Genomic DNA, 13,354 nt, shown 5'->3' with positions numbered 1-13,354 from the left:
AATAAGTCATTTTTGAACCCTTCTGTAGATTTGAGGTTTTCCTTCACGAGGAGCGGACACTAGAAGGCGGCTGGCCTTTGGATCTCATCTCAAATACCAACCCACAGAAACCCCTGCCCGGCTGAGCAGGGCCCTGTGCTTCTGACCAGGCATCGGGGGTGCTCTCAGAGCACTTAGGCAAACTTGTAACTACACGGCTACCTGATTAACAGTTCTTTCCCTCAAGAGACCCTAAAACCTCCAGAGCGGGACCTCAGTGGCCTTCTCACAACTGGAGGCTGTTAAGAACACGGCACACTGCAGCCACTCAGGACTGGTGGATGCAATAATGTTCCCTCCCTCTCTCCCTTCCTCCCACCCTCCCATCCTTCCTTCCTGCACTTATGTGCTTGGCCCTAGGAATAAAGATGAACACGGTCACTGCCCCGAGGCACTCACAGGCCAGCACTAATTACTGCCCTGCACAGGTGCGCCATCCTGGGACCGAGGGGAACCTCTGAGGTTCCCAAGGGTCCCAGGAAGCAGCGGACCCAGGCTGGAGTCACTGTGGCTTTCAGGAGACGGTTTCTGCGGGCAGAAGAGGGCTAACACTGAGAAGCTCACAGAGGCGCAGGTTCTCGGCCTTCCATGCCTCCTCCCACCGCCTAGTGCCACACACTCTACACCTCACCCACCTGAGCCCACAGGCTCACTCAACTTAAATGAGAGGCGTCAAGCATGTGCTAAATGTGCATTAAGGGACGCGTGCCCAAGCACACTGCTCTCTCTTCTGGCAGGCTGTCACCTGCAAGCTACCACCATGTACTTCAGAACTGAGCACCTTTACCCAGCTTTAACTCTACCTTATACCCTGTGATGACAGCGTAACTTTTACTACAAGGGAACGACGGACCCCAAATGTGCCATGTAGTCATCTCGGGGCCCGTGACTGTCACCGCACGTGGCAGAAAGGACTTCACAGATGTGATGAACATACTGGACCCTGAGCCAGGGAGAGTGTCCTGGATTATCTGGGTCGGCCCAAAATACCACAACTGTCCTTAAGAGATGGACGCAGGCGGAGATGCAACCACAGAGAGGGAAGGCAATGTGCCGATGGATTCAGAGCCTCTCACTGTCAACTTCCTTGATTCAAAGCTGCTGAGCTAAGATTTCCATTTCCTAAACCAGCTTTCCCTTCACGGCCTCAAGGCCACGTTAACTACCCGATTCAGGCATAAGCCCAAGGAACCCTGAAACCCTCACCTATTAATTCAGGGCATACCACGGAGCTTCCAGGCCACCGAGAAGACTCCCTCCCAAGTGCTTCCACATGCTGACAGGGTGCTTTTTTAAGTAATATTCTCAGCTCAACTTCGACAAGTAACTTAAAGGAAAATTTAGAAATAGCCTTGTAAGTCCTATGCAGTCCTTGTGAAGGGGAACAGAATACGCCCCCCCCCCCTCCAAAATGGGCCACTCTGGCATACTGAGCATTTTGAATTAAAGTTACTTGGGAGACGGCTGGTACAACAAGGAGGACACTCTAACCCTCCTTTGTCCCCCTGGGAGCAGGACGGTCATGTCCCATGTGGAGGTGCCCTCCCTGTTCCAGGAGGTGGAAGGCGCCCTTATCACCTGGGACAGGAACTCAGGGCCAAGGAGGCTGTGTAAGCAAACCTTGTTGCTTCATCATTTACTAACCCAAGCTCACACACCTCTGTCTTGTCCACTCTCCACAAATTTACCGTTTCCTTGTCTAAACACTACAAAGGCCTCCCGCTTTGATCACTTGAGTCTCATATTTTTATGGGGCTCCAATATGCACGAAATTGAATTTGTTTTTCTCCTGCTGATCTGTGTCATGTCAACGTAATCGTTAGGCCAGCAAAGAACCTGGAAGGGAAGGAGGGAACGCGTTTCGGCCCCTGCGCTTGCTGATTGTGGCTCCTCGGGAGCGCCTACAGCGCCGGGCCCTGAGCTCTGTGCCCACAAGACAAGGCCACGCCTGTGCCCACTGAGCCCTGGGGAGGCCCAAGGAAGGGGGCCCTGGCGCTCCCGCAGTGCGGCAGAGGTTCTGCAAGACTCAAATCGCAGCCTTCCGCTGGGAACGACATGGAGGGGACACTCGGGGCAGTTTCCTTGGGCTGCCGCTGTTTTCTCGAGAACACACACTGCCCAGGGGAGGGCAGAAGCGTGTGAAAGCTCCCCAGGACCACCTCTCGGGGTCTGCCCAGGAAGCTGCCTTCATTCAGCGCGTCCCATGGAATACACCTTCCGGGGTCAGGTTACACACAGGCCACCAGACTGTGGACACTGTCACCAAGGTCAGTCAGAAACGGGGTCAGAACACAGTCCTCTCTGAATAAGCACAGGGTATCCAGTCTTCGAGTTGTGTCCACAAGCTTCCTGAGTGCCTCGCATGTCCACACCCGGGAGGCTGCGCACAGCTCCCACATCCTAGGACCCGTCGCAGAAGTGCATTCACGGGGGAGGGAATGTGTGTACATGAGAAAGGCCTGGGACCCGTCCCAGAAGTGCATTCACGGGGGGAGGGAATGTGTGTACATGAGAAAGGCCTGGGACCCATCGCAGAAGTGCATTCACGGGGGGAGGGAATGTGTGTACATGAGAAAGGCCTGGGACCCATCGCAGAAGTGCATTCACGGGGGAGGGAATGTGTGTGCCTGAGAAAGGCCTGGGACCCATCGCAGAAGTGCATTCACGGGGGTGAGGGAATGTGTGTACATGAGAAAGGCCTGGGACCCATCGCAGAAGTGCATTCACGGGGGGAGGGAATGTGTGTACATGAGAAAGGCCTGGGACCCATCGCAGAAGTGCATTCACGGGGGGAGGGAATGTGTGTACATGAGAAAGGCCTGGGACCCATCGCAGAAGTGCATTCACGGGGGAGGGAATGTGTGTGCATGAGAAAGGCCTGGGACCCGTCCCAGAAGTGCATTCACGGGGGAGGGGATGTGTGTGCCTGAGAAAGGCCTGGGACCCGTCCCAGAAGTGCATTCACGGGGGAGGGGATGTGTGTACATGAGAAAGGCCTGGGACCCGTCCCAGAAGTTCATTCACGGGGTGAGGGAATGTGTGTGCATGAGAAAGGCCTGGGACCCATCCCAGAAGTGCATTCACGGGGGAGGGGATGTGTGTACATGAGAAAGGCCTGGGACCCGTCCCAGAAGTGCATTCACGGGGGAGGGGATGTGTGTGCCTGAGAAAGGCCTGGGACCCGTCGCAGAAGTGCATTCACGGGGGAGGGAATGTGTGTACATGAGAAAGGCCTGGGACCCGTCCCAGAAGTGCATTCACGGGGGAGGGGATGTGTGTGCCTGAGAAAGGCCTGGGACCCGTCGCAGAAGTGCATTCACGGGGGAGGGAATGTATGTGCCTGAGAAAGGCCTGGGACCCGTCGCAGAAGTGCATTCACGGGGTGAGGGAATGTGTGTACATGAGAAAGGCCTGGGACCCGTCCCAGAAGTGCATTCACGGGGTGAGGGAATGTGTGTGCCTGAGAAAGGCCTGGGACCCGTCGCAGAAGTGCATTCACGGGGGAGGGAATGTGTGTGCATGAGAAAGGCCTGGGACCCGTCGCAGAAGTGCATTCACGGGGGAGGGAATGTGTGTACATGAGAAAGGCCTGGGACCCGTCCCAGAAGTGCATTCACGGGGTGAGGGAATGTGTGTGCCTGAGAAAGGCCTGGGACCCGTCGCAGAAGTGCATTCACGGGGGAGGGAATGTGTGTGCATGAGAAAGGCCTGGGACCCGTCGCAGAAGTGCATTCACGGGGGAGGGAATGTGTGTACATGAGAAAGGCCTGGGACCCGTCCCAGAAGTGCATTCACGGGGGAGGGGATGTGTGTGCCTGAGAAAGGCCTGGGAGGCTGGCATGGAACGGTCGGAGACTCCAGCCAGGAAGGGCTGTGCGGTCTCCAGTGACGAGGGCTTTCCTGTTACCCTGCTTACCTCTATCATTTGGGTATTTTTCAGGTATTTGTTCATGCACCGTTTTTATAATTTGAAAAAAACAACAACACAATTTTTAAGCCATTTCAGATGGAATCCAAAACTGATTTTGCCAACTGCCATTTCCAAAAACTCTGACCATGCTAGCAGCAGTTTCCTGTTTTTTAAATTTCATCCGCCCCTGAGAGGGAAGGTGAAGCCACGAAGGGGGCAGAACGAGAGAAACCACTGACCCTCATGAGCTCCCACTGGACACCACCCACTGCCCCCACACTTTCTTACTCAGACCTCACAAGCAGGGCGAGATGGGCGTTACCTTTGCAGAAGAGACCACCAACGTTCAGAGAAGCAAAGTCACTGGCCTCAGGCCACACAACCGACTGCAAATGACAGAACCCGACACGGACTCAAGGCCTCGGATCCCAAAGTCAGAGTCCTTCCAGAAACGTGCATCTAAGACGCCTGTGGTGAGCAACAGCAGCGGGGCCGATTCAGAGCCCAGTCACCACGGCAAGAATGAAGGGTGCCAACTGGCTAATCCACGTATTATATTTATTTAATGATAGAGGTTTGTTACTTTATTTGCTCCTTATACGGTTTCTTTTTTTTTTTTTAATATATATATTTTTTATTTCAGAGAGGAAGGGAGAGGAAGAGGTAGAAACATCAGTGATGAGAGGGAATCAATTGGCTGCCTTTTGCACGTTGGACCGAGCCCGCAACCCAGCCATGTGCCCTTGACTGGAATCGAACCTGTGGTCTGCAGGCCAACACTCCAGCCACTGAGCCAAACCAGCGAGGGCCCTCACAGTTTCTGAAGCTAGAAAATGCGATTGATTTGAGAACTTTTGTACTCTAAATGTCCCCCTCAGCACCGCATCCCACAAGTTTTGAGAGCCTGTGTTTTTATTCCGGTCCAAACATTTCCTAGCTTTCCTGAGCTCCCACATGGCCCCATGACTTATTCAGCAGGGGTTACTTGTTTAATGCCCACGTTTGGGGAGATGCTCCTGTCCTCTCCTGTGGGTAGAGAACCGGGTTTGTGTCATTTTAACCTTTCAGATTCCTAGTTCTGCTGCAATGCAGGTTACTGAGGCTGCCTGGGTGTCCCGGGCGTGCTTGGGAAGAATGGGCTGTGCGCTTGCTGGAGGGTGGCGTGCTCTCTAGGCGGCAGCCCAGCCCGCGGGCTGACGGTCAGCCTTCTGTCCTGGCTGATTCTGTCCACAGGTCTACCAGTTGCTATCCAGAGAGGAGAGCTGGCCCTCCGGCTCCAGCTGGACTTGCCCGCTTGTCTCACACCTGTCAGTGTGCCGTGTGCTCCGCAGCTGGTACCAGGTGCAAACACACTGAGAACCAGGCTGTCTCCCTTAGCAAGTGTCCCACCTTCTGGGAGTCTCCACTGCTCTGAAGTCCTTTTGTATGTTACTATATCTGCTCCCTCTTCCTCTTGCTTAGTGTTTTCATGGTAAATCTTACCCCTTCTCTCATTTTAACCCACACATTTTATATTTAGAGTAAGTTTCTTTTAGAAAGCATAGAACTGGGTCATTTTTTTAACCCGTTCTGTGGGGTATCCAGACACACTGTTGGTATGTTCAAACCATCTACATTATTGTAATTGCTGATATGTTTCCATTTAGACCTACCATCGTATTTGCTTTCTGTTTTTCCTCCCTCTATTTCTTCTTTCCTGCCTTGGTTTCGTTTTTTTAACTTATCTTAGAATTCCATTTTAATTTATTGGGTTTTTGGCTCTCTTTAGTAGGTGACCTAGGAATTAAAATATATTTAATGTTTCACAATCTATTTAGAATCAATATTTTACCACTTCAGGTGGGATGTACAAACTTTATCACCATATCACCTCCCCCTGTATTTTTTTAAAACTTTAACTTTCCAATTCCCCACCACCACAAATGACGCAGTCGAGTCTCCCACAACTGGGGAAATGGCCGGGCCAGCACATCCAGAGCACCGTGGGTAAGCCTCGCCGGGGAAAACCACCTTCATGAGCATGGCCGCTCCCCTGCCAGGTGAGCATCCCCCTTTACATTTTCTTTGTCTTATATATTACATCTACACACACTGAAAACCCAGGCATGTCTTTTTTCTTCTAACCAAATATATTTTATTTTTAAAAATATATATTTTATTGATTTTTTACAGAGAGAGGAAGGGAGAGGGATAGAGAGCTAGAAACATCGATGAGAGAGAAACATCGACCAGCTGCCTCCTGCACACCCCCTATCGGGGATGTGCCCGCAACCAATGTACATGCCCTTGACCGGAATCGAACCTGGGACCCCTCAGTCCGCAGACCGACGCTCAATCCACTCAGCCAAACCAGCTTCGGCGAACCAAATATATTTTAAAGACTTCATCAAGAGAACAAGGGTCCACTGTATTTATCTGGCATGTATCTTTCTCTTCCTCTTCCTGCCTAAGCTTCAGGCTTCCCTATGACAGTGTCCCTACTGTCTGAACTGCTTCCTTTGGCAATTCTTTAGAACTGCTGGCCACGAATCTCTTCGTTTTCCTTTATCTGAGAATACCTTCATTTCTAGGCATTTTTGCTAGATACAGAATTTTGGGTTGGTAGCTCCTTTCTCTCAGCACTTTCAAACCACGTTTCACTTCCTTCTGGCCTCCATGGTTTCTGATGACAAAAATCAGTCATTCAAATTGTTGTTCCCCAATAAGTAACGCGTGTTCTCTGGCTGCTTGTAAAATTTTTGTCTTTATTTTCAGCAATTCGGTTATGATGTGTCTGGGCATGGACTTCTTGGTTTTTATCCTGTTTGGAGTTCATGGAGGCCCCTCTCCCAAGTCTGTAGGTTTATGTCTTTTGCCAGACTTAAAACACATTCATTTATGCCAACATGGTTTTCTGCATCACATTTTTCTCCTCTCCTTCTGAAACTCCAGTTACAAAAGTGTTAGACTTTTTAATGTTGTCCCACATGTCCCCAAGGCTCTGCTCATTTCCCACAATCTTTTTTTTTCTCTGTATTATTCAGATTGGATAATTCCTATTGATCTAAAAGTTCACTCACTCTTTCCTCTGTCATCTCCATTGTGCACTGAGCCTGTCCAGTTAGTTTTTATTTCAGTTACTGTATTTCTCAGTTATAAAATTACTATGTAGTTCTTCTTTGTATTTCCTGTATCTGTACTGACACAGTCTATCTTCCATTTCAAGAGTGTTTGCCCTTACTTGTTGGAACATTTTTGTAACAGTTGCTTTACTGGTTAATGCTGACACCTGTATTATCTTGGCACTGGTGTCGGTTGTTTGTCTTTCCCTTGTGAGTTGGGATTTTCCTAGTTTTTCATAGGCCAAGTAATTTTTAATTGCATTCTAGATATTTTGAATATTGTTACGAGACTCTGGGTCTTATCAAAACCCCCTGGAGAATGTTGATACTTTTGTTTCAGCAGGCAGTTGACCTGGCTGGATCCCAGACCCAAGTTCTCATCAGCCTTCTGTGAGTTGTGGTTCCAAAATCAGTTGAGATTTCAAAGCCTTTGCAGTACTTGGTGAATCTATCCCACGTGCGCCCCACCCAGTGGCCGGTGTGGGATTTGTGTGGTGCTCTATCCCCAAGGTCAATTCTCAAAGTCTATGTAAGCTATTTGGGTCGGATCCATGTATCCACAACTCGGGAGTAAGCCCTGCAGTTCATAACAACCTTAAACAGTCACTTTCCCGAGCTCTTCCTCCCCTCACTGCCCCAGTACTTGCTGGTTCCCTCGCTCTCCCTTTTTCTGGTTCTCTAGCCACTCTTCCCACAACTATGTGTGTCTTGGGGCCAAATGGCGGGAAGAGAGAATGCAGCATCAGGGGTTTGTCCCACCTTGGGAACGAAGCTCCTGTAGTCAGTGTCCTTCCTGAGAGTTGTAGGCTCCTTTCAGCCCTAGCTCTGCTGCCAGGAGACTGCTTGGGGGCTGGGAGAGTGAGAACAGGAAAAGGCCTCTGCATTCTCTCTGAGTGCTAGGAGACCCCTTTCTCACCCAGAACCAGTGTCTCCGGGCACTCTCTGTCCATGTTAACACCTCCTTATGGGTTGGGGCTACCTTGAATTCAGGCTGTGAAATACCAGAGGGGGAAAATGGTAAACTCAGTCAATTCAGGGGTACTTCAAATTCTGGTTTTCCTCCCCAACTGTTCCTTTTCCGGACCCCCCAACAGCTATCCCATGCGCGATGTGCGAGTTGTCCAGCTGCAGCCACTGGGAGAGATGGAGCCGAGTGCACTCTCCTCCTTCCCAGAACGGGCTGCTCTTCTTGTGAACTGGGTCACACCCATTTTCCGAGGATACGTGGGATGATGGCAATGAAGGACGTTCCCTATTTTAGAACTACCTGCAGGCCCACCCCCGTTACCTGCACTGACCACCAAGCTTATCCCTCCCGCAATTTGTGATGATTTATGATTTTCTAAACACCCAGACTTCTCAGAACCCAGAGGTGAGAAGAACGACTGTTACTTTGAGAGGTCCTGGTTGTGTCCTCTTCGGGACTCTCTCTTTAACATCTAACCGCTGACTTGAGATTCCAGAAGGCCATCCACGACATTCCAGGTGATAAAGACCCAAATGCCCGCGCTCATCTTTGCTCGCCAGCAGCGTTTTTCTAGGACACTGCCCTCCACAAGCCTGTCCTTCCCTGCAGCTCTGCTGGCCCCCTCAGCCGCCGCCTCGGAGCCCAACCAGGACCCAAACTTTCTGCTCAACCTCATTTCCTGACAAGAGTGCCAATTTCTCAAGTCTGTGTACACAGTGCCATGTTTAAAAGACTCACAAACTCTGTCCTTGGCCCGGCTAGTGTAGCAAGGTGGTTAGAACGTTGGCCCAAGCACCAAAGGGTCAGGGGTTAGGTTCCCAGTCAAGGGCACAAGTTCGATCCCCAGGCCGGGTTGGGGCACGTGCTGGAGGCAACCAATCAATGTCTATCTGTCTGTCTGTCTCTTTCTTTCCCTCCTTCCCTCCCTCCCTTCCACTCTCTCTAAAAACCAATGGAAAAAATATCCTTGGGTGAGAATTAACAAAAAAACAACATAAACCAACACCAACAAAAAACCTCTGACCTAAATGTTTGCAGCCATGCGCCCTTCTGACATCCACCCAAATTACAAAGACCCACTTTTAACTTTTATTGGTCTCTTCTTTTAAAAAATTAAAAGAACATGCATGGAAAAATTGCATAAAGGAAAAGTACCGCCGAAACCGGTTTGGCTCAGTGGATAGAACGTCGGCCTGCAAACTGAAGGGTCCCAGGTTCGATTCCGGTCAAGGGCATGTACCTTGGTTGCGGGCACATCCCCAGTAGGGGGTGTGCAGGAGGCAGCTGATCGATGTTTCTCTCTCATCGATGTTTCTGACTCTCTATCCCTCTCCCTTCCTCTCTGTAAAAATCAATAAAATATATTAAAAAAAAAAAAAAGGAAAAGTACCAAAATGTAAACAGTAGTTATTTGGGGCAGCAAGACTCCAAATTTCTTAATTTGCTAGCATCTTCTACAAGTTAATGTAATGAGGAAGTATGTCTTGCTAATTTATCTTTAAAAAATCCATTCCCCATATCCCAAAACCCAAGCAACTGGGGGCCATCCCATGCCAGGCCACAGCAGCAGGACTGATAACGGCTTCCCCCACACAACCCCACTGGACAGTCCCAGTTCCCAGCCACTGCTCCTCAAACAAGGCTGCGCATCGGGGCCGCCTGCAGAGCTTAAGCATGAGCAAACCCCTGTGCACTGGAAGGCATGTGAGAAGAGAAGTAGAACAATTCTAAAGTTTTAGACCTGAAAGCTTGGCACAGAGTGCGGGATCTCGGAAGGAAGGCGGGGGAGGGTGGGTGGATGGGAGGTAATCAACCGAAGACCTTGTATGCATATACGCATGACCCATGGACACAGACAGTGGGGTGGTGAGAGCCTGGGGTGGGGCTGAAGGGGGTCGATGGGGGAAAAGAGAGGACATATGTAATACTTTCAACAATAAAGATTTTAAAAAATAAAATGATGCATACTGAACTAAACAATACAATAAAAAAAATTTCAAAAAAATATTTAGATTCAATACATTAAAAAAAAAAAAGGTTTTAGACTTGAAAAAAGGGGTCAAGTCTGTCATTTACCAAAATGAGGAAAGATGCAAGGGAACAGGTTCAAGCGAGTGGAAAGTAAGTAAATAAAGCTTAGGCCTGTTAAACAGGAAATGCCTATAGACATCCACATGGAGCTGTCCAGTAGGCAGCTGCAGGCCCACATCTGGATCAGAGACGCAGTCCCGGCTGGAAACATACGTGGGGGCTGTCAGCAGAGGCGGGACATGCGAAGCCTCGAGCCCAGCTGAGATCTCCCAGGGGGTGACCACAGACAGAGAAGCACTCTGAGCCAGCATGACCCGGCCCAACACGGCAGTGTGTGTTGAACCAGCAAATGAAGGGATAAGCAGGGCCAGGTTCATTCTCGCGCGCAGTTTCACTTCCTGTTGTCCACGGCAGACCTTCATAGGACAGAACCCAGAACAGCAAACACCCCCAGCACTGGAGACATTCAGCGCTGCTCGGAGCACATGGTGAATATTCACTCTTTTAGCCCGCACCTCAGAGGCAGGACTCCTGTTCTCCAAACTCCAGAGAGGAGGAAAGTGGGGTTCAACAAGGGGAAGTAACGTGTCCAAAGCCACGCAGCCAGGCTGTGGCAGGGCTGGGACACAGCGCCGGTGCCTGGCTCCACCACCGCGTTAAGTCACCATGTGGCGCTCTAAGTGACACAGCACTGCGAAAGAAGGGAAAGGAGATGGTCTGCCCAGCACCTGACTGGTGCTTTCGCTCTGACGGAGCTGCCATCACCACCTGGGACCACAGTCTAGCACTCAGGCCCAGCACGGGGCTCTGTGCAGTGTGTGAGCTGACCTCTGTGACAGCAGCCAGCTAGAGCCGGGTGCCCAGGCGCCTCCCCACGGTGGCAGGTCCCTGGCTCTGGATCCCTCTCAGGCCTTGCAGCTTGGGGGCGGGGGCGGGAGGGATGAGAGATGAGAGGGCTAGAGACACAAAGCACAAGCAAACAACACGGCAGGATCGCATGACTCACGCAGGTACAATTACAGCCTTTATTATTGATGGCTGCAGCCAGACGCGCTCTTCTCTGCAGTGTTGCGTTACCACAATTAGCTGGCCTGTTCATCTCAGTTCACAAAAACCCCTGAAGTCAAAGAACATATCCATGTTTACCTTCGCAAAATGTAGGACAGCGATGGCAGAGAAATTTAAGCACGATGCAAGTAATATCAAGAATAAATCTATTCAGTACGATAGCTACTTTTTTGAAAGTGTGGATTTCTTTTAAAAATTTTTATTTTTATTTTTTTAATATATTTTATTGATTTTTTACAGAGAGGAAGGGAGAGGGATAGAGAGCTAGAAACATCGATGAGAGAGAATCATCGACCAGCTGCCTCCTGCACACCCCCCACCAGGGATGTGCCCGCAGCCAATGTACATGCCCCTGACCGGAATCGAACCTGGGACCTCTCAGTCCGCAGACCGACGCTCTATCCACTCAGCCAAACCGGTTTTGGCTCTTTTAAAATTTTTTAACTGCTTGGCTACTTAGTTTCCTAAGAAGTAGTTTGCTGAGTTTTACAAACAAACTCATCATATTTTAATTTTATGTATTTTAATAAGCCTACACAGAAGTGATCCAAATTTAAGATACAAACTCCAACACTGATTTATTTTGGCTCAGACACCAGCTCCGAGGAACGTCAGGCCACATTCCGAACAAACCTAATTCGGTAAGGCATAAACGGGTGCCAATCCACCTTGCTGCCCAGGCCAGACCCCAACGTGTGCGTGCTGCCTCCCTCACACCCCGCACACCGTATCCACCACGTTTCATCTCAGCGGGGCCAACCTCAGCCACCACTGCTGCCACAGCTCTGAGCCAGACACCCCTCTCTCTCACCTGGACTGGCCCAAGAGCCACACTCTCGCCAGGGTGACCACATCACTCTGAGCCTGCAGGCCAGAGCCAGGGACCAGGGTCATCACGCCACATTACATCACCATCATGTCACGTCACGTCACGTCACGTCACAGAGGCCTGGACAGCGCCCCACCTCCTGCTCACGCTGCCCCTTCCCGACAGTCAGCCCCGCTGCTTCTCTGCCTGTGTCTAGACGCTTCTCTGGCACAATGGGGACAGTAACAGTATTTTCTTCATAAGGTTGTTGCGAGCGTTAAATGAACTAGAAACCTAAGTGCTGACTCACGTAACGTTAGAAGTAACCACTCAGTAGATGATCCATCCCCATTGTTATGACTTCTCCATCACACCTTTACACTCAGCCTCCCGGGTGGCCTTGCCCGCGGGCCCGGCCGCCTTCCCATGCACCTGTGCTGCTCTTCCAACCCCTGGGCTGGACGCACTCCTCCCCAGAGCCTCTCCTGAGCACAGGTGCTGTGCCATTCCCCGCCCCGGTGCAGAGCGAGGGCCTGCATCAGTGGACCCTCAGGCGTTCACAACAATTATCAATGAACACAAACAGGCTGGAGGGGTGCGGCTGCTGGGGGCAGCGTCGCAGCTCTGGGCAAACAGCGACTGCGAGGATGCCTGGGCACACAGCCTGGAAGATGAGGTGGTAAAAGTCAGCCCCGGCCTGCTGTGTCCCTGCATGAGCCCCTCCGTGAAAAGATGAGCACGTGCCTCCAGCTGCTGGCATCTGCCCCCCACGGGGAGCCTGGTAGTGATGAGATACCACAGGCCTGACCCCGAAGCCTATGCCCGCCCTGGCAGACAGGTGGGCAGCTCCAGCACCAGCAAGGGGAGGGTCACTACAGCCGGGGAACAACGGCCCGGCCTTCCTGGCCAAGCAGCACCGGAAGGATTCAGTCCCAGGAAACCCAGGGGATCAGAGAGGGGGCAGGGCATGCTTTACTGTCAAACACAGTCAATACAAATCAGCCACATACACATCTGCAACTATTACTAGGAAAAAGTGACTACATTAAATCAAGTTATAAATATCTAAAGCCCAGCTCTCTCAACTGAACACTCTGATGTGCCTGTTACGAACTGTCAGAAATGATAAAGGTTAAAGTCACTGACATGCTGAAGACAGGCTTGAGTGTTAGGAACTTGGCATGCAAATTAATACAGTTTCCCCGTTTCAAAACCTCCAAAATAGATATTTTTGCAAGGTTCATAAGCATATGCTGCACAGCACACGTCTGTGTGTATCTTGTATACCTTTTGTACTTTCTTGGACTCTTTCTGAGCATTCTCTCGGAGTGGTATTTTTCCAAATAACTTCCATCCCAAGTCATTTTGTTTGTCAAGTCTTGCATTTTGTTTTCTAGTAAGCAAATTCCTATAGGAAGAAAATAAAAGGT

The 13,354-nt window shown here is 50.6% G+C and overlaps 1 protein-coding gene across 6 annotated transcripts in view; it reads right to left on the bottom strand.

Moving 5' to 3' along the window:
- Positions 1 to 13,354, bottom strand: part of TBC1D14 (TBC1 domain family member 14) — a 79,317-nt gene that overhangs the window by 29,811 nt on the left and 36,152 nt on the right. For all 6 annotated transcript variants that reach the window (XR_013813410.1, XR_013813411.1, XM_079768709.1 and 3 more), the window contains one exon: positions 13,212 to 13,332. Coding sequence is in view for 4 of the 6 variants with exons in the window: in XM_079768709.1 (XP_079624835.1) it covers positions 13,212 to 13,332 (121 nt within the window). In the remaining 2 variants the exon portion in view is untranslated. The remainder of the gene's footprint in view (positions 1 to 13,211; positions 13,333 to 13,354) is intronic.

This window comes from Cnephaeus nilssonii (assembly GCF_951640355.1).
Source record: "Cnephaeus nilssonii genome assembly, chromosome: 1".
NCBI classification, from domain to species: Eukaryota; Metazoa; Chordata; class Mammalia; order Chiroptera; family Vespertilionidae; genus Cnephaeus; species Cnephaeus nilssonii.
The sequence above is the reverse complement of the archived record's forward strand: the minus strand, read 5'-3'. Positions and strand labels throughout refer to the sequence as shown.